The sequence below is a fragment of the Pyrgilauda ruficollis genome, unplaced genomic scaffold (genome assembly GCF_017590135.1).
Source record: "Pyrgilauda ruficollis isolate IOZ18807 unplaced genomic scaffold, ASM1759013v1 scaffold76, whole genome shotgun sequence".
NCBI classification, from domain to species: Eukaryota; Metazoa; Chordata; class Aves; order Passeriformes; family Passeridae; genus Pyrgilauda; species Pyrgilauda ruficollis.
Window position 1 is genome coordinate 2,446,205 of NW_024529488.1, and position 22,149 is coordinate 2,468,353.

At 42.0% G+C, this 22,149-nt stretch overlaps 1 protein-coding gene and 1 pseudogene across 1 annotated transcript in view; one reads left to right on the top strand and one right to left on the bottom strand.

The window, feature by feature from the left end:
* LOC121363777 lies at positions 1–977 on the bottom strand (annotated as a pseudogene).
* Positions 978–8,255: 7,278 nt separating this feature from the next.
* Positions 8,256–22,149, top strand: part of ACO1 (aconitase 1) — a 35,937-nt gene continuing 22,043 nt past the window's right edge. The window contains exons 1-3 of the mRNA XM_041486396.1: positions 8,256–8,442; positions 19,769–19,892; positions 21,615–21,783. Of these exons, the coding sequence (XP_041342330.1) occupies positions 19,796–19,892; positions 21,615–21,783 (266 nt within the window). The 5' untranslated portion in view covers positions 8,256–8,442; positions 19,769–19,795. The remainder of the gene's footprint in view (positions 8,443–19,768; positions 19,893–21,614; positions 21,784–22,149) is intronic.

Sequence of the window (22,149 nt, forward strand, 5' to 3'; positions counted from 1 at the left end):
TCAGTCGAGCTCAATAGGACTGCTGTCTTCCTGACCATCTTCTGTGTCATTATGTTCCCCAGTTCCCATCAGGCTGTTTAAAAGATTTCCTAGCAATCTCCCATAGGATGAGGCCTGCTTGGGCGTAACTCCAAAGAAAAGTTGTCCTATTCTATCTAGGTACTCATTATACAGGGGGTCTCTTTTCAGCGAAGTGTGATACTGTTCTCACAATACTGTTAGTTTTCCTCCATCAACTGCGAACAACAGAAACCAGATGAAGATTAGCAGTGGTTGCACAAAGGGTAGACCCTTCTCTATCGAAGGATATTTCTATGCGTATGTCGTAAAAACAATTGTAGCACTGGTCTTATTTTTTAAGTTGAGAAATTGTAGTATTGCCTGAGCTACAAACATGTCCACCTCACTGGGGTATCTGTGGGACAAGGAGTATTCCACCAGCCTATTGCACAGCCCTGACCATCTGTTGAGTTCAAGAAGTGATACCGAGATTCACTACAGTTTTGGTCTTTTTCACAAGGTAATAGCTAGTAACTGGTATAGTTTTGGATGTCCAAGTATTCCTGATCCCCCACTGGACCATTTTAGTGCTCTGGATATGAAAGCTGCTCTTTCAGGAGAATTTGGATCCATTAAACTAAACAACTTAGCCAAGTTTTCTAAAAGGTCTTCTGCTACTTTTGCATCCGACTTCTCCAAAGACTCCAAAACCAGCATGGACTGATCAGCAGCACTGTTTTGCTGGTTATGACTGAAGAACAGTAAACCCCTGAATACATTAGTTCTCTTGCTTCTGCATGTTCTCCTTGTGATATACACCTGAAGAAGAGCATCTGGTACATCTGGTGATGGCCTGACGTGATAGCAAGAAGACATGATAAGAAGGAAGGCAGAGATAAGGCAGCCCAAGAGTTGACCAGGATAAGACAGCCAGGAGCTGTGGAGGAACATGGCCTTTGAGTCATGGGAAGGAGCATGGCGTGGAGTCGCAGGGAGACAGCAGCCAAAAAAGAGCTGCCAGAAATAATGCAGCTGGGAGAAGAGCTGCAGAAGTCCAGATTTTGATTGTAAAAAGAGGTACGGCTGCAATCTGGCAGGGTCCTGGGGCAGTGCCTGTTCCCCTGACTGCTGCTGGGTGAGTGGACGCCCAGCCCACTGGTGAGCACCCTGCTGGCCCTGGCTACCTGGCTGAAAGAGCCACCTGGCTCTTTCACTGCCCTAACACGAGGACACAGCAGGGCAGCGCAGCTAAAGCAGTGAGTGGCGACATGGGAGTGGCAACAGAGCTCTGATAGACAGAATCATCAATGTGGTGACCCACAGAGAGCTGTGACACACAGAGACACCAAGTTGACTAAGGAGAGGTAAGCCAGCCCAAGAACTAGAAACAGAGTAGTTTTATATGCTAGTAAAACATATGTATTGTATTTAAATATTTGTATAATTGTTAATCCTAAGCAGAATATGTAAATATGTAAATATTTAAATATGTATTTTTTAATTAAAAAAAAGGAGAAGTATAGATGACCTTGCCTCTGGTAAGTCACAGTTGTTCTGATTACCAAAGAAGAGCAGCCTTGTCCTTAATGGGTTGCAACTGTGAATAATAAAGATAAGTGTGATAAAAGGGGTGGGTTGGCTGGTCAGGGAGAGCCTTGAGGAAGAGGACCTAGAGAAGAAGACCTTGAGGAGATAGAGGAGCCCTGAGGAAGAAGGAACGATCCAGAGAGACAAAGAAGAACAAAACAAGGAAGAGAGTTGCTGTTGCAAAAGGTCTACTGTGACATCAGTCTGGGTCTGATGGAGTTAGAGTCTTGCAGTCATAGTTGAGCTAGGTAAAAGCCTGTCGTCAGAGGCAGCAAGGAAATACTTGGAGTCATTTTCCAGCAGGAAACAGCCAGGAGTCTGAGTTTGCCAGAGAAACCAACAGGAGCTTGCTGTAGTCAGAGTCAGGATGGATAAGCTCTAAAGAAGAATAAACTGGGACTCTTTTCATGTTGTTTAATGAGAGTCTGTGTCTTGGCTCATTTCTACCCCTAATGAGAGGTCTGCTGCAACAGATTCCCACCACAGATCACTGACATAATGGAAATCTAAGCACTGGAGTGTTGAAGTGCATTAGGAATAAAAAAGGTGAATGAGATTTCATTGATGGAAATGAAGCACTGAGGGCCTGGTAACACTTCATAGGAGATCCCACTGGATAGCTTTCTCTTGGCACAATCACAGCTTTTCATTAAGGTCTCTGGTAAATGAGGCAGTTTGTTCACTGAAGAGAGATTAACAGTAGAGGTACTATTTGCACACAGAGCAGTAGTAGAGGATTTCCCACTCTCATGGCATCTAGATGTAGTGCTGATGTCAGAAACGGGGTAAAAAAGCCCACCAACCTCTGCCTTCTTTGCTACATTATCCCCTTCTTCCATGTTTGTGTGCAACGAATTGAACTACTTGCAAATGGGCAAAAAGGACAACTTTTGTGAGATGTCATTTAGCTCTGTGCTCTCACTTGCGCTAGTGGTCAGGGTATATCCATTACAATACACACAATACACTTGCTCTTTGCCCTCAGAGGCAGGAAAATATGTCAGGGAAGCATCCATCCTGACTGTGCCATGTCATAGGAGATCTGATCTTCTCTCTTCAGGAAGCCTTGGAAGCAGCTAAGTGGAGTATTCTTAAATTGTGATTGCTGATTTTATTCAGCACGTTAATTTGCTGGGGGAAAATTGAGGAATCAAAAAGCAAAATACTAGTACAAACATCTTGGGGAAAAATAGGCAGTATCCAATTTTACACTGAAAAGTAGTTAAGAACACTCACTCATGTTTAGGCACAACAATAAGTAAAATATTACAGAAAAACAGTCTACCATTAGAGTGCAGCAAAGGAATTCCTACTGCTCTTCTGTGCATCTTTATGTGCACATTTTTGAGCACAATGTGTATGTATAGGCAGCATAAAAGGTGAACCTTTTTTCAAAAAGTGTGTTTTTCATTGCTTTCTATAATGTGCCCATTGTTTTTAATGAAGTTCTAGATGTCAGAACAGCTACAAGCAATTATTAGTCAGTACAGGGAATGAAAGGGTAGTGCTGCAGTGAATGTCCAAGGCTGTTATGTTTACCAGTCAGCAAATGCATGCAGCAAGCATGTAGTAGGAAGCAGGTGCCTCTTAGGTAAGGGTTACGGACGGTGTGCACAAGTTCTTTAGGCAGGTACAGTGGCAAAGTGAAAACCGCTATCTTAGACTAGCCATGTGATAGAAGGTAAATTGCCTGGGCTCCAGAGATTGTTTCTTCTACCAACTTTCTGGGTTAGTTTACTCCCCACTCCATCCTGCTCTATCAGATGAGTAACATGTTCTGTCAGAGTCCTGAGCTCAGTAAGGGAGTGTTAGTGCTACTGCAACACAACCTATGAACAGCACAAGTCCAGGCTTACTGTGTGCAAGGGTGTTGTACATTGCCTATACACCAAAAGTTTAAATAACATTTTGAATATGGGTTGTTTTCAAATGAGCATTCACAGGAATCTAGTCTGGGTTAAAGTCCTCTATACCATTCCAGATATGCAGGGAAAGACACTGGTGGTCAGCAAAGACTTTTGCATTTACTGCAAGTTATGTCATTATTCTTGAAAGGGACAAGAACAATCCTTCCACTTCAATGGTGCAAACAGTTTTTCTTTCTCACGCTCTGTACAGCAACTATAAGCTGATCATAGATTATCTGCTTTGGAAGAAATTCTCCAAAAGCATTACATAGTTTGGTGCTGAAGGTGCAGTGCTGGCAGTGAAGAGTTTTGCTTGTCCCAGACAATTTATTCTTTAACTTTGGGTACACGGTCCCATCCTCAAGTCCCTTTTCTTCAGTTCCTGTGGCACAGTCCAACACATGCTTTTATTTTGTAAGAAAACAGTATTATGCCTTGACAATATACTTGTGTGAGTTTCTACTTGGGGCTAAGAGGAGGATCTGAGCTCCCAAGTCAATGCCATCTCACAGGAGTGACAACAAGCCTCCGCTAAACCCCATTTAACCAGTAGATGGCAGAACGTTAATCTTTGTTTTGCTGCTGAAAACACGTAACTGCAATTTTCTGAAGACTCATTTAAACAAAGACAGTTGAGTAAATCAGTGCTAACATCAGAAGCAAATTTTAACATATTTATTAAAATATGACAACCACAGAATTTCCTTTGGAGGATGCCCAATCATCTAATTAAAGAGGGAGATGCAGTAGGCCCTCATTTAGCTCAATAACCAGAATCTACTATGGTATTCTGAGAGGTCTTCTGGGAGCTGTCAAAATCTCTTTTTTTCAGACTTGTACTTCTGTTGCACACTGACAATTTGAACAGCTTAAAACAGTAATGACTAACAATGAAATCTCACCATGAACTCCTTAATGAGACACCAAATATATTTTCCTGTACTCAGGCCATACCCTGCAAGCTACTATCTCACTATCTCTTCAGTTCATTCACAGATGGCTTCAGGAACACTTTTACTGAGTGTTGAACTTATTTGAATATATAAATTCATATGTTTTGTAGAACATAATATGTTAAATAATATACCCTTAGGTGCTGCTTATGGGGACACAGCACTTCAGAGCAAACCATCAAGCCTTTTCATTATACTGCAGAGAGCCAGGAAAAGCAGGACACATGCAAACACTTCTTTTTGCTGGCAGCTCCGAAGCTCTGGGTCCTCTAGGCTGCCAGCTCAAGTTTATTGCCACCCTGTCAGACCTATCCTAGCCCAGTTTGAGATTGATTGCAGCAATCCTGTGATTGCAGCAATCCTGTGATTGCTGCAGCCTCAGTGATCAGCTGAGCCTGCATGGAAGATTGCTGCAACACTGAAGTCTGCTGCTGTATGTTAAGGCTTTATTGACTGTAACAAGCTGAAAACAATCTCTTGGCAATTCAAAGCATTTTTAACTTCTTGATAGGATCAGAAAGAGTGAAATATTTTGAGACACAATAGTGAAGTCAGCAATTGAACAGATATGATGGGCTCCCTGGAGTTCTAGGATATTGGTCAATAACCTCAAAGAACACTCCAGAAGGAATCTGTTATTAGACCAAGCTTCTTGGACATGGATTTCAGTAAGACAGAAAGGACAAAGGACTGACACATAGTTCCTCATCTGTTGTGCAATAATTTTATGAAAAACCCTAAAACCACTCTAGGATGCACATGACTGCAACATGAAAGGCGTTGTTATTCCTATTTGCATCAATTTTCACTGCAAGAACAGAAAATAATTTTCTTTAATCCTGATTTAGCACAATGCATGACTGTCCAAGAAAACTGTTGAGACTTCTAGGGACCTGATCTAAATCTGATCCTAAACCGAAGAACCCATTTCAGTAAACATCTTCCTACAAACAATAGATCTATTATAGTTCGCTACTCCTGGCAATCTTGGGAGAAAGGCAAACTCACACATTTTTAGTTATGTGCTAAATAAGCCACATTATTGTAAACTCAGCCCCAGTGAGAAGAATACTCAAATGCTGGAAACACCAGCAATAACATTCAGACCATTTGCCATTGAACCCTTGAATGAACAGCCTGTCTTCCAATCCCTCGATAGCCTCTGTGTCCTTATAAAAAAACAGTAGAGGCTGAAGCAGTTCTGCCTCTCTTTCTGGGACACTGAATCCTCCCAATCTGCTATCAACCTCAGGGCCCTTCCCTCCCCACAGAACAGAAAGTACAAACTTTGCAGATACTCACTGGGAAAAGTCAGAGCTGATGTATGGATTTCCCATTTCTGTTGCTGACCTGTTATTTTCACTAGTCTTTGCTTTTTGTCCAAGAGATTTTAGGTCAATCAGATTTTGCAGCAATTGCTTTGGTATCTAGGTATAGAGGATTTTATTCATAATTCAAAACTTAGTGATATACATGGGCCTTGGAAGTCTCTTCTGTTAGAAACAGCAACAACAGCAACCAAATTAAAACTTTAAAATTTTCTTTTTAAAGGAAGTGACCCAGAGAAGCATTACAGGACTTAATCCCACAAAGAGGAACATATTTGAAATGCCTTTATTACTTTTAATTAAACATATACAAAAATAAAAACTTCTATCAAATAATGAAACACCTAAAGCTCTAAGAGATTTTAGAAATTCTCTGGCTTTTCAGACCATCAGAGTCATCTACTATTTTGTGGTGTCATGTGGAAACATGGGCTTTCACCTTCAAGAGCCAAAAGCCAAACTACAGACATAACTGTGTTCTGCCAAACTCAGTCTTAGGAACCTCTCTGGCCAAAGGTTTGAAAACAATATTATGACTTAATGTTCAGTTCCATGTTAACCATCTGGTAAAGCAAATCATATGTTCTAAAAACCAATACAATTCTAAAAGAAGAATTTAGTGCAAATGAATTACTCCATGTGGTATTTATGCTGAACAGAAAGCAGGCCAATCTGGAAGTGATTTTGAGCAATAACTCAAAAGTACTGTATGTTGTAGATTACAGACTATGTAGAGGTATCAGGTCAGAGAATAGCAGGTTTAGCTACAGACAGTCCCTAGAACTGTTCCAGTGAAATCAGTAGCAGGTATGTGAAAGCCAGGATTTCTATATTAAGTTTACAAAAAAAAAAATCCTTCTCAATGTATCTTGTTTGCTAGATCTTGGGGTCCTTCCCATTGATTTCTTCTGGTCTGACAGTTCCAGCGGGACAGTGTATGTAGGCAGGAGGATCTGTCAGCACAGGTCAGTGTGCAGGAATCCAGTCCACAAACATCCAGGTGAGACATTATGGGCATTTTCTGTGTTTCATCCTTCTTTACAAGTAGAGCTAAGCGCTTCCATTTTCACTTACCTGAGACTTGCTCCTCTGCAGCAAAGCCAGCAAGTATCTCAGTTTGCTCTTAGCCTAAACTTTCTTCAGGTAAAAACAAAACATTATGAACCTTGTTTTACTTGTCAGTGGTTAGCATGTCTCCTAGGACATGCAGAATATTTACTTTCCATACATGCAACTCTTCTTTACTATCCATACAATTATTTTCCTGGAATTAGATACTTTTTAGTTTACTTAATTGTTGAGCAAAGTTTCCTGTCTGACCATCCAGGAATCGCTCTGGCAGGCACACTCAGACCACGTGAGCTGGAACGGAGGTCACTTCACAATGGGTGGCTCCAGTGAGCTGAGAGATGCCCTGTTGGACTCCCTACACACCCCACTCTCTCCCAGTCAGACCAGGTTTCCTTACTGGCCGGACCCCAGGTTTCCCATGGCAGTCTCAGACTCCTGGATTCTTAAAATGGTTTAATCATGGTGCTGTGACAAAATAACAGATCAAGATCGTGTCTCCGAGGAGGGACCTTGAGCAAAGCAAACCCTGGGCTGTTATAGCCTCACAGTCTAAGTGTGTGAAAGTCTGGGGTCTTCCAGCTGAACCATTGGCTCCTGCTGCGTCTCTCAGCGTCTGCTTACCTAGCTGGGCCACAGGGTCCTGCACCCTTTGGGGTCAATGCCAGTTTCTAGCCTCTGACTTCTGGTTCCTGCTATCCAGAGCTCAACATGCAGGTCCCACTGCAGCTGTACCCTGACTACTTGCACTGAATGTATTCCTCAACATTATTCAGGCCCAAACCATATACTGTTCTACTGGGAACACACTGGACACTGATAAAGTCTCCACTCAGATATGGGGGTGATGTAAATTATGTCCTCTAGGATGTCCTCTACTCTGATATTGTTCTTTAATATTGACGTCATGATATTGATCTGGACCAGCTTGTGAGTAACAGCCTGTTTCTGCCAACAGGCAGAATCAGCTCTCCTCCTGCCAAGAGAAACAACAGAACGTCCCACTCCTACTGCGCTATCACGAGGATGAGGACGCAGTCCTGTGTGTCAGGTGGTGTCCCGAGCGACACCTGTTCGCTTCCGGGCCCAGGCTTCACTGACAGCACCTCCGGACTCCTCCGAAGCCTGAGCAAGGGTTCGGGCTGTGAGCACATGGTGCGCTTACGGCCGGCACAAGGCACATCACTGCCCACACCCTGCTGCCCATGTCACAGGGCCCGTCTTTCCGACGACTTTCACCGCAGCAGATCTGGCCTTGACCTCCTAGCCACCCTTCCACGCTCACAGCGCTCCCCCTCCTCCTACTACATCTAAGGAAAGGGGCTGGCCGAGGAAGCGGCGGCTCTCTCCGGGGCCAGGGCTGCGGGCGGGAGGGGCAACCCCGCGCCCGTGCCCCCGCCGCCCGGCCGGCCATCCGCTCGCTCGTCCTCCGTCCCTCCCTCTCTTCCCGCCTCCCTCTCGGGCTGCTGGCGGCCATCCCGCTGCCGCTCCGGCCTTGGGGCGCGGGGCGGAGCCCGCAGCCACCGCCCCTTCCCTCTGCCTGCGCCCGGCGGCCCCTGACGGCGAGCAGCGGCGGCGGTCTGTGCTCCTCGCTCCCCGGTGAGTGCGGGCCCCGCCGCCCCGCTTCTCTGCCGCCCGGCGCCGGCGGCTCGAGTGCCTGGGAGCCGCTTCCCCGGCCGCGGCGTGCCCGTTCCCGGCGGCCGCGGGGAAAGGTTGTGGGGTGGAGGGGCGCCCCTCGGGGCAGAGCCGGGACGGGTGCGGGCCCGGGCGGAGGGCGGGTGCCGGTGGTTAGCAGGGCCCGGTGGCAGGCGGGGGATCCTGCCGTCTCCCGGCCCCGGCTCCCGCGGTGGGGGCTGGAAAGAGCCGTTGGATGCTGCGGAGGGACGGCGGCTCTGGCGGAGCAGCCTCTGCGAGGCACCATCGTAGCAGCGGCGGGCTGTGCCGCCCCCGCCGCGGCTCCGGGCCCCGGCTGGCGAAATCTCCAACCCCCGGCTTGGGGCCGGCTCACAGGGAACACAGGGGCGGCTTTTGCAGGGCGGAGAAAGGGGAATAGATTTAGCTGGAGAAGAGCGGGCGTGGAGGGAAGTTGTGCTGCCCTGTCCTCATGTGAAGCTTTAACATTGATTTTCCTCCTGGAACTGCTCGAGCCTTGTCCGTTGGTATTTCAGTATTATCTAAATGGTGGAGGATAGTGCGAGGTATACGTACCAAGCACACAGCGACTCCTCTGTGCTGAAAAAACCTCAGTAGATCAGCAACATAAGTGGGACAGGGAAAGGATGAAAGAAAATAATTAGAAGGTGATGCCTTTAAAGTGTTGGGTTTTAATAATTTTGGGTGACAAAATAATCTGTTTCATGTTCATGGTGCAGAGGGCAGGTGCAGGTGTTCTGTAACAGTCCTGGAGGTCATAGCACAGATGCGGGTATTTGCCTTCTAATTTAACTTGACTTAGGACTGTGGCAGTGGAGATGCCCGGTTTCAGTAACTGGATCAGGTATATGTTTGGATCAGTCCCTGTTTATGTTCAGTATGTTTCCATGTTTCATAATATCCCCACAGTTCCCACTTATTTTTTAACTGGAGGTTGTACTTTGATATTTAGTTTCCACCTCTGAAGTTAGTAAAGGTGGGGGAAGGGGAATAAAGGGGAGGACGGAGAGATCTGGACTTTAGCATTTTTTAATATCAGCAGGAAACTTGGTCTAAAACAGAGGATTCTCTCTCCAAACAACTGGAATTGAATTAATATCTCTGAGCACTCTGTGCTGTTGCTATTGTTCAGACTGGCTTTATCAATCCACAAAACTGAAGTAAAGGAAGACCACCCTAGTGAAATATTAACACTGGAATGTTTATTTAGTAATGCTTTGCTTAAAAGCAATTGTACTTCATCAGAATGTCCTAATAAACTTCTGGGGATTGTTACTTACTGCTTCAAAGAAAGTAAGAGGAGTGTAATGGGCATAAAGTAGGAAGTGCAGCTGAGTCTTGTGCCTTCCAGGATCCGTGGTGTGTGTAAGGATTTATTAGGGAAATTATCAATACTTCACTCTTCTCAGACTTTATAAGATAGAAGAGATTCCTGGAGAAGTTTTCCATGTAAAAAGAAGTCTGATCACTTAGCAGTGCTTTACAGTCTACTTCATACAGACTATTGCTGAATTAAAAAGACCACAGGGCTTTCAAACTGCAGGTTTTTGTAATATCATATTTGTAATTTAGCACCTTCCTTTCTCTCTGGTTGTCTTTGGCCAGAGGATGATACACTCCAACTTTGATATTATTTGTTTTTGTAGTAATAGTGGAAGAGCCAAAACAAATTAGAGAAGAAATAACATTTGAATAGTAAGAAATTGAACAAATCTCTTTTGCTAGTGTTATCCAGCATAGACTCTGACTGTAGGATTGTGAGAGTAAGAGCTGGAAATTTGCTCCCTCCTTGGAGTAACAATCCACTTAAGCTAAATGGAAAGATGAGAGAGTGGTCTCTGTGTCTTGAAATATAGAGAAGGTAGAGAGAAGTCTTAATTGTGTGAAAATGAGAATTTTTTTTCAGGGTTTTTGCCTTCACTGCTGCCTTAGGGATTGATTAATTCAGAAGATTTCCTCAAGGTATTTGGCACTTTCTTGAAAGAATTGGGACATCCCACAGCTGTAGGTCAGGACTTCAGATGGTTGTGAAAGAGGGTGTTAATTTTGATTGGTTGGGGGTTTTTTTGCCTACCCTTTCTGTGTGAAAACTGTTAAGAAAAAGGTGATTTAAAAATGTTTAGTGGAACTTAATTTGCCTTCCCAGGAAGCTTGGCCAGTAAACTCTGCTAACAGCTAGTTTGAGTTCATGAAATTGTGTCAGACACACACTTGTTCTCCTTACAGACTGAAGCTGTGGGTGTTTGAAAGCTGGATTCATCTAGACAAATAGTTGAATAGCTGCTGAGATTGCCGATAGAAGGTTTTGGTGTGAGCAAATTATCTTTATTTCCAAACAACAAATTCAGGATTTGTCTTGAAATGGTGTGAAAAGTTAGGACCCCACAGTGTCAAGATTATTTCACAACAGAAGTAATCCTCTCATTAGTTCTTCATCCTGAAAGAATCCTTCCACCTACATATATTCAGTAGCTCTGGAACAGTTCAGATTTCAAGTTGCAGAAGAGTTCTCAAGGTGCAGAGAGAGCAGTTTATGGAGCTGGTATAATGGTAATGGCATGAGAGCTGATTCACAATATTCCCATTTTATTTGCCTTTCCCATGCACCTCTGCTGCATTTCTTCACCCTTCACAGGAGTCTTTTGAAACTAAGAGATCCATACTGAGATGTTTTTTAATCCTGCCTTTTGACGTTGAACCAAAATTTCAGACCAAATCTTTGTACACATGCCCTGTATTCCACACTTCTTGCAACACTTCCATGTTGGTTTTGTGTTTTTTCTAACACTGAAAGCTAGTTCTTTGTCAAAACTGGTTCAAGCTGCATATTTGTTAATGAACAGTCTAAGAGTACTAGCATAGGGTAAAAAAGCAGCAAGTTTGTGTAGAGGTAGGAAGTAGGTTAAAGTTCAGAGCTGCTCTCTCAGGAGGTGGAAAAAAGATTTCAACGCTTCATTTTTCAGTGTTTGGTAGTCTCCAGATAAGTTTCCTTTTATTCTCCTGTGTAATGCTGCTCATTATCCTGTAGCAAAAAGGAAAATTAGTCTCTACTTTTATCTGGGACACTCAGTAATGAGTGTGCTGAGAAAGCATTCCCTTAAGACTTACACCTGCTTAATTATGATTTGGATTTTGTTAAGACTAGATTGCATTTCAGAGGCTGTCTGAGAGCACATGAGAGTACACTGCATATGTGTGCTAGCCTGGGTTACCAAAGGCTGGTGGCATCTGTGTGAGAGAAGTGTTTTGACTGTCCCTCTAAGCTGTAATGGCTGTGTTGAGGTGAGAGAGGAGGTAGCATTTGGCTTTCTGGAGGGATGATGTGAAAGAGTTTGATATCTACATTTTGGAACTGGGCACCTAAACTTCCAGCTCATTTGGAGTTGGAGTTCCTTTAAGACCTCAATGTTTGGTTTCACAAACTTGATCTCTGACCTAAAGTTTCAGTTCCAATATGTGATACAACATTGATAACAAAGTGCAGTGATCAGAATATTTATGACAGCCTATGAAATACACAGATTATGGAAATATGCAGTTAGCAACCTGATTAGTGTGTTGGAAGTTTAGCACTCTGAATAAGTAAGTATTTTAGCATTGTAGTTAAAAGTTTCAGGCAGCAGGAGAAAGCAAGAGCATCTGCAATCCAAAGCTGTCTTTGTTCTAGTACAGTGTTTCTTTTGAGCATTAAAGTTGAAAGGGGTTCCCTGAAACTTTGCCCAGAGATTGTTTAAGAAACCCTCCTTTTTCTATTACTGCATTTTTTCCAGCGTGGAATACTGATGTAGTTTATACTGGTGGAATAGTTGCTCAGTCATCAAATTGTCAGTGGACTTCTCTTTAAGGATCTATGCGTAGTGATGGACCTTTCTGTGTCATGAAGAAACAGAAAGATTCTTTCTCGAGTCCCTTTAACTCAGTGTCTGCTAGTAGCAATGGAACAGTGTTTATTTGTTACACAGTGGCTTTATCTGGAACAGGTAGAGTGTTACATAATGAGAGCCTCTCTGAATCAAAAGAAGAAACCTGTGTTTATTGCAACAGTAATTGCACTCATCTGTTCTTTGTACATCCAAGAGTAATTATAGCATTTTATATTTTTATAAAACAAGACTCTGCTTGTTCTACTTCTGGTGTTGAAGTCTATCGAAATGCTGGGGGCATGTGTGGGCTTGAGGTATTTTTTCCTTATGGTTTGTTTCGTTGGGTTTTTGCAATTTTTTGGTGGGTAGGTGGGGTTTGTTGTTGTTTTGTTGTCATGTGTCTGGTCATCTCTGTCTGTCTGTTGATTTACCCAGTGTAACAAAAACATTTTTCTTAGGCAATTTGAATATTTAAACTAAAAAAAAAATTCCTGCAACACAGATATGTTTATTAGGATTTTCTTTGTAAACTGACTTGAATCATGGCTGGATTTATTTAGTGAAATTTTACTACTTTAAACACCTGCCTGATACTGAAGGGAGGTTGCCTTTCCATATCAAAAATGCAGGCTTTTGTCAACTTGCTTAACATGGTCATTCTCCCTCCTTGGTTTTTGGGTAAGGTAGGCATGTGCAGAACATGGTGCAATTCCAATATGATGGAAGTTCCTACATGCTGGACCTTCTTAGAGGTCTTTATTCACGGCTATGCCATCTGTAACTTAGGTAAACTGGAATTAGTCATCAACCTTTTTAATGGAGGCCCCTGCTGAGTAGAATGTGAAACCATGAGAAGAGCTGTGAGAAGTTTTAGAGGTTCAGGGGAATTGAGCAATAGCCCTTAATTAAAGTGCTGTTCAGCTATAACTAACTGCTAGTAATGTCACAAAGTGCATGCTCAATGTTGTGATGAAAAATTTATAACTCAGTAGCCTGCTGCTCTGCTGCAGCTCCACTTGGATTTTTAAAGTTGCGTGCTTTTGCTGTTTGGAGGTGCTTTTTGCAAACTTGGCAGCTAAGTACAGATACATACAGTGGCACTCATTTGAGTGGACAAAACCAAGGGAAATAACTTGTGGGCATAGGAGTGATAATTGCAATAGAAAGTGGTAAGATGAGATTCAGCATGGATGAAAAATGTTGCATTTTTCAAGCAAGGCCGTGGATGTTGCCTATGTCCTGCCTTATCACCAGGCGAGGACTTTTACCATGGTGGTCCTGCCATCTCGCCTCTTTTTTTCCAGTTTTCAGTTGGAAGTTTCATCACGGAAACATCATATTTTGTCATGTTTCTTCACAAATTTCCTTCAAGTACCAGCAAGTCTGAGCCTTCCCCTTTTTCTTGATGACAGATAAAATGTCATCTTTGCTTTGCCTGAGTGTAATCTTTTTTAGCATTTCTAGAATCTGGTAAAATATTCAATTTAAATTGCTTCTTTGCTGAGTGTGTGCTTCCCAGTGATGGCCAGGAATTTACCCACATTTGTGGATTTGAGCATTTAATACTTGAAATCTGTTTTCGTTAAGATACCTGGTGTTTCGTTTTATGAAGAGGTGTCTAAAATTAACCTCTTATCATTAATAACATAGGCACCCTTTCATAATTGGAAAGACAGCAACTAAGAAACCAAAGATGGAATAGGAAAAGTAATTGTGGAAACATGTTTCTCCAAGTGAGATTAAATATATGTCTGTACTAAAATGCTGAATAAACATGGCTGTTCTGTTCCTACTTTATGGCCTGAAGCTTTGACAGAAGTTTTCTCATCCAGAGCCTTTTTTCCTTTCTGCAGGTCAAACAATCAGTGTCTTTGGTTTATTGTCGGGTACTTCTGTAACAAATGTGGTTATTAGTAATCAAACATTTGTGTTGTGTACTACAGAAGGAGCATGGTTTCCTGTCAGCTTGTGTGTAGGAAACCTCTCCGTGTGCTACAGTTTTCTCTTTTTCTGTATGGTGAGAGATGAGTGAGATGCTTTGACATCCCTAAAAAACCCCAGAATAATACATATTGTTGATAGTATGGATCTGTTTACAGTCAATAAGTGCAGGTGTGCTTTTTAAAAATAATCTCTTTTTTTTTTTTTTGTGATGTGAGATTCCTGCTTTTAGTCTGACTAGCTGTGTTCAGTTTCACCTTCAACTCTAAAGAGAGTAGAATAATATGTTATAAATGACGTCTAGAACAGTTTTCAGACTTTCTCAGGTATAGCAAGAGACTAAATTGTTTTTTCCCCTCTCTATGATCTTCATGAGATAATTTATGCAAGTACAAAATTACATGATGTATTATGTTGCCTCAATTCCATTAATTTCAGTAAATTTATTTGTTGTCATTGTTCCAAGTCACAAAACTGCTTCTAAAGAGATCTGAAGTAGAATCAAGGAATCACTGTCAATGAAGAATGTGCTTTAAACTAAACAAAGTCCTCTTCCAATCAATGTTGTGGGATGTGACCAGCATTGTATTTATGTTAGATACTCAGAAAGGTGCAACAGCTGAAGATTTTTTTTTTAAGTTAGTTAAATTCTTTTTATGGAGATCCACATGAAACTTTAATATACTTCGAATGTATCTGATGTGGTTGATTAACGAATAAGAGAAGACAAGGAAAGTGGATGGACAGACACCTTTTTCCTTCTGTCCCCTTGGACTTGTGCATGTTTCTTATGTCATGATCATCAAAGGGTGTGTCCTTCAGGAGACCACAGAGATAATCACAGGCAGTACAGCCAGCAGGCATCTTTGCAATGATCTTTTGGTGCTAGTGAACATCTGAAGTCTCGTGGTAAAAGCTGAGTTTGCTGGCAATCTAAATACAGATGAATTGAGGAGTGTTGTACTAAGATTTTGTTGGTTCAAAAAACCTTTTTAGAGTATCACAGTGTAAAACTTGTGTTTCCAGAGAAATTTGAACTATATCATATATAGGGATGCAAACAGCAAGAGACAGCTGTTGTGGCCGAGGGTTCATTCTCTACCCTAAAGGGCAAGATGTTGCATTTGCAAAACACAGCTTCCTTTTTTATATTTGGAAAGTTATGGCCTTATCTAAATAAATTTGCCCCTCCTGGTATTCATGGTTACAATCTTTCTGTACTTCTGCTTCTCCAAGGAAGAGGGAAAAAACAGAAATCAGACTTTCTGTGGTGTGCTGATGTGCAGTCTGGGTGAATTGAGGTGTGTTCTAACAAGAGATTGAGTGTGGGGCACTGTAATAAGTGACTGCATTGGTGTAACAAGGTGAGTGGAAAACAATATTGATAGGGAGTTCAGATTCATAGATGATCAGCATTAGTGTGGGCCAGATTCTGGGTGCTATCAAAATTTTAATAGTAGGCACTAAGGAAGGGCTAAAATAAGGCTGTTTTTTTGTCTGGTACACTTCATGGAAGTCAAACAACCCTTTAAGAAGGTTCCAGTACCTTGAGATTAGCTCTGTTAGTCAGAGCATGGTGCTAATAATGCCAGAGTTGTGGATTAGGACACCATATAGGCCATTCATTTGGGCTTGTTGATCCTCTTGTGTGCCTTCCAACTCATAATATTCTGTGAGTCTGTGTCAGTAATAAGATGCTCCTTTTTTAATCCTATTCTGCATTTTCAGGTTTGAATAATCCACTTTTTTTTTTTAATGTAATCTCCACACAGACAGTATTAAGGTTGTTGGGTAGAAAATCAAGTGCTTGTTTTGGTATGTCTGAGCAGGTATCGATGTGGTCACGCGTTGGCCATGGTCAGTGTGTGTGACCCTGAGTGCTGCTCCAGGCAGACAGATGTCTGCTCACCCATGTTTGCATATTTACATTTCAGCACCTGCAAAACACGAATAAATGTTCCTTGCTGTAATCACAAGTTGACCTGTATCAAGTGAATAAAAAAGTTAACCTGTATCTATTGCAAGGATGACTTCAAATGTTTTGGTATACTCAGTGTGCAGAGTATTGCCGACCGATTTCTTTCTGGCAAATCACTAGTTTAGAGTTCTGTGCTGTGACCACTCAGTTTATAATCTACTGTGTGGAAATAGTAACTGGTATGACTGAGCTTCCCTGTCTCTGTGAAATTCTCTACAGTAATGCTGCTAGTTGGTATTTTTTCTAGAGATTTTACCTCTTTTCAGGTATTTCTGAATGGCTTCCAGGTTTGTTATGGTGGTGTTCATATCAGTGTGACCAGGCAGATGAAAAGAATTTATGGTTAGGCTTGGTCAGCCCACAGTTTGGCTTGTTTGTGTAACTCACTGATGAGAGGAGATTTGTACTGAAATATCTCATACTATGAACTAAAAAAACTCTGGTCAGGGGGAGAGTGATGTCTGATAAAGTAATGTTAACATGTAGATAATGTGTCATAACATCTTGAATTTCTGCTGTGATTTGCCAAGACATGGACTGGGATGGAAATGTTCAAGCTTCAGTTTATACTCGGATGAGAATATGTGAACTGAGTACCGTGGACTCATGGTCGTATCAAATTAATGATCCCCTTTATCTGTCAGGGGATATCCGAATATTTTCTATCTGCAGCTACTCTTAGATTTTCCCATGAGAAATTGATATGAAGAAAATAAAGCTCTCAAAGTGGAATGCAAAAAAGTAAATCTTAGCAGGAGGGTAGCTGGCAAGAAGAGGAAGGAAGAAATTAATTTTGATAATGCTCAGTTGTAGAAGCACAGAGTTTGCTTAGAGGGATAAATAGTAGTTCATGCTGATTAAAGATCATTACATCTAAAACTTTAGGGGCTTGTGTACAGGGTGAATATCTGCAAGGCTGGGAAAAGGAGTTTCAGAAAATAACTTGTAAATGGAAATGTGAGAGCTGATACATTCGAGGTTGTGTGTGTGTTTGCAGTCTGTTCATTTGCCAACCTTCCAGCTTCCCTGGACATTCAGCTTTTTACCTAGAAACATCCCTTGTTTTCTTTGAAAGAATTCTGGAAATATTTCTTTCTCTACATTATCTTGCTGCTTTACACCCTGGACCTTCTTTTGTTACTATTTCTGCTATTTCTCTTTGGTTGTCTTCTAAATACATGAATTTTGAGTTTTGAAAATACTGGAATACTTTAAAAATCCCCCATAAATGTGTTCCACATAGTAGTATTTCCTGAACATTGCATGAAACCACAAGGTGAGATAAATTAATTTTTTGGCCTTGCTGTGTCTGTTTTTAACAAATACTGGACTTTGTGCATTCTTTTGCACCAGTGTCCAGGGCCTGTCATGTGTATCTGCTGCCTTGTTGTGAGTTTTCTTGTTTGAAAAACTGGGGCAAGAGAAGATAATGGTACTAGACTGAAGACAGGAACAGTACTCTGGGAAAACAAGGGATCTGAAAATCAGGCCTGTGGTTATCTCTCTACTAAAAAAAAATTTAATCGTGACTGGGAATGTTGCCAGGCACTGCAAGAGAATTGTTCTCACTGTTAGATTGTTAGCTTGAACCTTGGCATGTGTTGGCCTAAGCCAATGCTTCCAAAAGAGACTTGGGCAGAGTTCAGGTCTTCTGTGTGTCCCAGGAAGTGTTCCATTAAGTAGTTTGCATACGGTTAACCTTTTCTGGACCTTAAGAGATATTTCTGTAGTGAATTTATGCCCCTTGCTGCTAGTTGGCCTTGCAATGGGGAATATCTTAGGGTCTTTTAATTTTTGTATGTGAACTTAAAAGTCTTAGGTCCCAGAGGAATGCTTTATCCAGCAAACCATTAAGCCATTTTTACAAAAACCAGTAAATCAGTAAGCAAAAACAAAAAAAGAAAATATCTCAAACTAAAATGATGTTTACAATAGAGCCTGTCTAAATTTTCTTTTTGTGGTGACCCTAGCAAATCTTTCTGAAATTAGGAGAGTTCTTTTTGCCTCTGATAGCATTTGTAATCTTAGTCTATAATACTTTGTCTCAAAATAATAGTGTTTTCTGGTTTTATTAAATTGTTTTTAATCTTGAATGTAAATATCTGTCAGTTTAGCTTTACATCAATGCCACTTCTGTTGGTTTTGGCTGGGATACAGTTAATATTGTCCCTAATAGCTAGTATGGGGCTGTGTTTTTGATTTGTGCTGGAAACAAGTTTGATAACACAGGGATGTTTTAGTTCCTCCTGAGCAGGGATAACACAGAGCCAAGGCCTTTGCTGCTGCTCACCCACCCCACCAGCGAGGAGGCTGGGCTGTGCAGGGAGCTGGGAGGGGACACAGCTGGGACAGCTGACCCCGCTGCCCCAAGGGGTATCACACAGCACGTGGCATCATGCTCAGCATGTAGAGCTGTGAGGAGAAGGAAGAGGGAGATGTTCAGGGTTATGGTGTTTGTCTTCCCAAATCACCGTGAGACGTGATGGGACCCTGCTGTCCTGGAGATGGCTGAACACCTGCCTGCCTGTTGAAGAGGTGGATGTATTCCTTATTTTGCTTTGCTTGGAGGTCTAGCTTCTGCTTTATCTATCAAACCATCTCTATCTCAACCCTTGGATTTTTTTAATTTTGCTTCTCTGATTCTCTTCCTTTTCCCACCAGAAAGGAGTGAGGGAGTGGCTTTAGGTGCTTAGTTGCTGCCTGGGGTTAAACCACAACACACTTAAGAAATGGGACTGTGTTGTCATGGTGGCTTGTAAATCAAAGAGGCACAAACAGCATAAAGAAGAGAATAATGAAGACATTGAATTTCCTTTTTGAAATTGTGTCCAGAGGAGGGCAACAAAGATGGTGAAGGGGCCAGAGCACAGGTTCTTTGAGGAGTGGCTGAGGGAGATGAGGTTGTTCAGCCTGGAGAAAAGGAGGCTCAGGGGAGACCTTACCACTCTCTACAACTCTCTGAAAGGAGGGTGTAGCCAGGTGGGGTCAGTCTCTTCTCCCAGGCAGCCAGTGACAGGATGAAACATGTTCTCAAGCTGCACCAAGGGAGTTTGTTTGATATTAGGAAAAATTTATTCCTGTCTTTGGAATAGGCTGCCCAGGGAAGTGATGGATTCATCATCAAAAGGTGTGTGCGTGTGGCACTTGAGGACGTGGTTTAGTGGTGGATACTAAACATTTAACAGTTTAACAGTTTAACATTTAACAGTTGACTCGATGGTCTTAGAGGTTGTTTCCAGCTTTTAAGATTCTATGATTCTAAACCATGCGGTGTATCTGTATTTTTCACAATACTGCTATCTTCTTCAGGCCTTTTATCTCTGAGGATGTGTTAAAAGTAGATTTTTGGTGGAAGGGGAATGATTGACAGTACCTTTTTCTCTGATACAGGCCTTTTTGTGTGGGATAGATACATTGTAGACTGTGGGACATGTAATTCATATGAACGACAAATGTCATGGCAATGCCCTTGCTTTTTCTTTTGTTTTAGGGACACTAACTAGGGTCTTCAACAACCATGAACAACCCTTTCGTGCAGATTGTGGAGCCATTGGACCCGAAACAGCCTTTGAAGAAATTCTTTAATCTGAGCAAATTGGAAGATGTGAGATATGGTATGTTGACAACATAAGAGAAGCATTTTGTTAATACTGATGGATAGAACCTGAACAGACTTGGCCACATTGGATGATACTTGGTCTCTGGTGAGAACTGTGAATTGAAAAGGCAGATCTTGAAAACAGAATTTCAGCAAAATTTAATTATTGACATTTAGAATGACAGAAATATTGGCAAGATCACAGTAGTATTTTCTCAGCATACTGTGCACACAGCAGTCTTGTTTTTGCTGAGTGGGTGAGGAGAGCTAGGCAAAACTAAGAGCACAAGTTTTCTAATACTGCTAAAGGCTGGATAGGATCTAACACTGATATGTATGACTGAACCAATCAGAAAGATTTTTCAGCTTTGAAAACAGTAGTGCATAGGGAATCCTTTCTGAGGAGACTTTTTCCTTAGTTCCTCTGACATTTCCCAAATCTTTCAGTGGTACTGCTAAAAATCTTAGTGTCACTGCCCTTGACTTAGAAACTTGAGTTATCTATAAGTTAGAGTTATCTATGGTGGGTGTTTGGTGTTTCAAAAGGAAACAGGTGATTAAGGAGAATTCAGGGAACAAGAGGAGGAACATTTTATCTGAATTTCAGCAACACATGTCCATTACAGGCTCTGATATGTGAGCAGTCAATTAATGTCAGTCTTGTGGATGGAAAGCAGAGAACAGTCTTAAAGAATAGACAAATACACACATGGTGTTACCAGCTGATCCATTCCAGGATTCCAAGAGTGATAACCTCCAGGTTCTTTAAAGGAGAAAGGATGCAATTCTCACTATCCAGCATAAAAAGGGAATAGCTTAGCAGGGAAGGGCAGGAGAAGATTCTAAAAAACCCCAAAACAACAACAGTAACAATAACCCCCCAAACTCCCAAATAAACAAAATCCCCCAAAACAAAACCCCCAACAGCAACCAACCCAAATTGTTCTGAATTACTGTGTCCTGAATAACACATGATGTTTTTTGTTTTTACAATAGCCATAATGAGGTCTCACTGAGATTAAGCGACTTTTATATCTTGAGGCCAGCCCTATGTAGAAAGTTGGAACAAACTTCTCAAAAGATTTTAAAATGTGAATATTCTGAGAGACAATCAAACAATTATTATTAAAGTGGACAGAGGAGGAAGGACTGAGACATGCTTGGGTTTTTTCTTCACACCCATTCCTTGTAGTAGAGCTGTCAGGACTGCTCCAATAGTATTTGTGTCATCATCTTTAAATATTTCCGATTTTAAGTAAAAGAAGATTGATAGATGCAGAGTCTGACTTTCAGTCAATTTCATCTTCCATCTCTTGAGACAAAGAGACTGCATAAACCACTAAAGCTGTGCTTTGCAACATGGCAGGTAGAAAACTGTGCTTTTCCTGATACATTTTATGTCTGTGTTCAGTAACAAGAGTGAGAGCAAACTGCAGAAAAACAAGGTGAGCGCAGCATATTTTCAGGGTTGCTGTGCTATGCAGGATGGAAACGTCCCTCAGCAAAGATGTCTACTGTGTCACAGGAGCTGAGATATAAACCTGCTGAAAGCATCAAGTGGAACAGGTCAGTTAGTACTGACCTGGCAAAGCTGGAGGGGAGAAAAGGTGTTTAGATAATCGGACTAAAGCCTTGTGAGAACATGGGGACCTGTCTGCCCCAGACATGAAACTTTGCACTTGCTGACCTATGCCCTAAGGTAAAAACTGAGTTTGTTCCTTGCCTCTTACCCATGCAGCTCGCCTGCCATTTTCTATTCGAATCCTCCTGGAAGCAGCAATCCGTAACTGTGATGAGTTCCTAGTGAAGAAGGGAGATGTTGAGAATATTCTCAACTGGAAAGTGATGCAACACAAGAATGTTGAAGTGCCATTTAAGCCTGCAAGAGTTATTCTGCAGGACTTCACGTGAGTCTGATGGTCTCCAAAGCAAGGAAGAGTGTCTTTTGAGAGTGCAGCAACACTCGGCTTGGGGTTGAGGGGTGAGCTGAGGGGAAGAATAGCAGTGAGATATTTGGAAAACCCTTTTTCAGCATTCCTGGGTGTCATGCTACAGACAACACTTGGAGAGGCAAACACTTGGAATAAGAGCATTGAAACAAAACTTTTCTGAGATGGAAAAGTTTCTTCACAAAACTTGAAAACAGAGGGAGAAAACAGAAAAACAGAGGAAGAAAATGGTATTGGTAAATTGCATCCAATTGAGGAAGTTTGGTGTTTAGAAGCTATTCTTTGAAGGGATGAAATTGTCTCCCCCCCCCCCCCCCCCCCCCC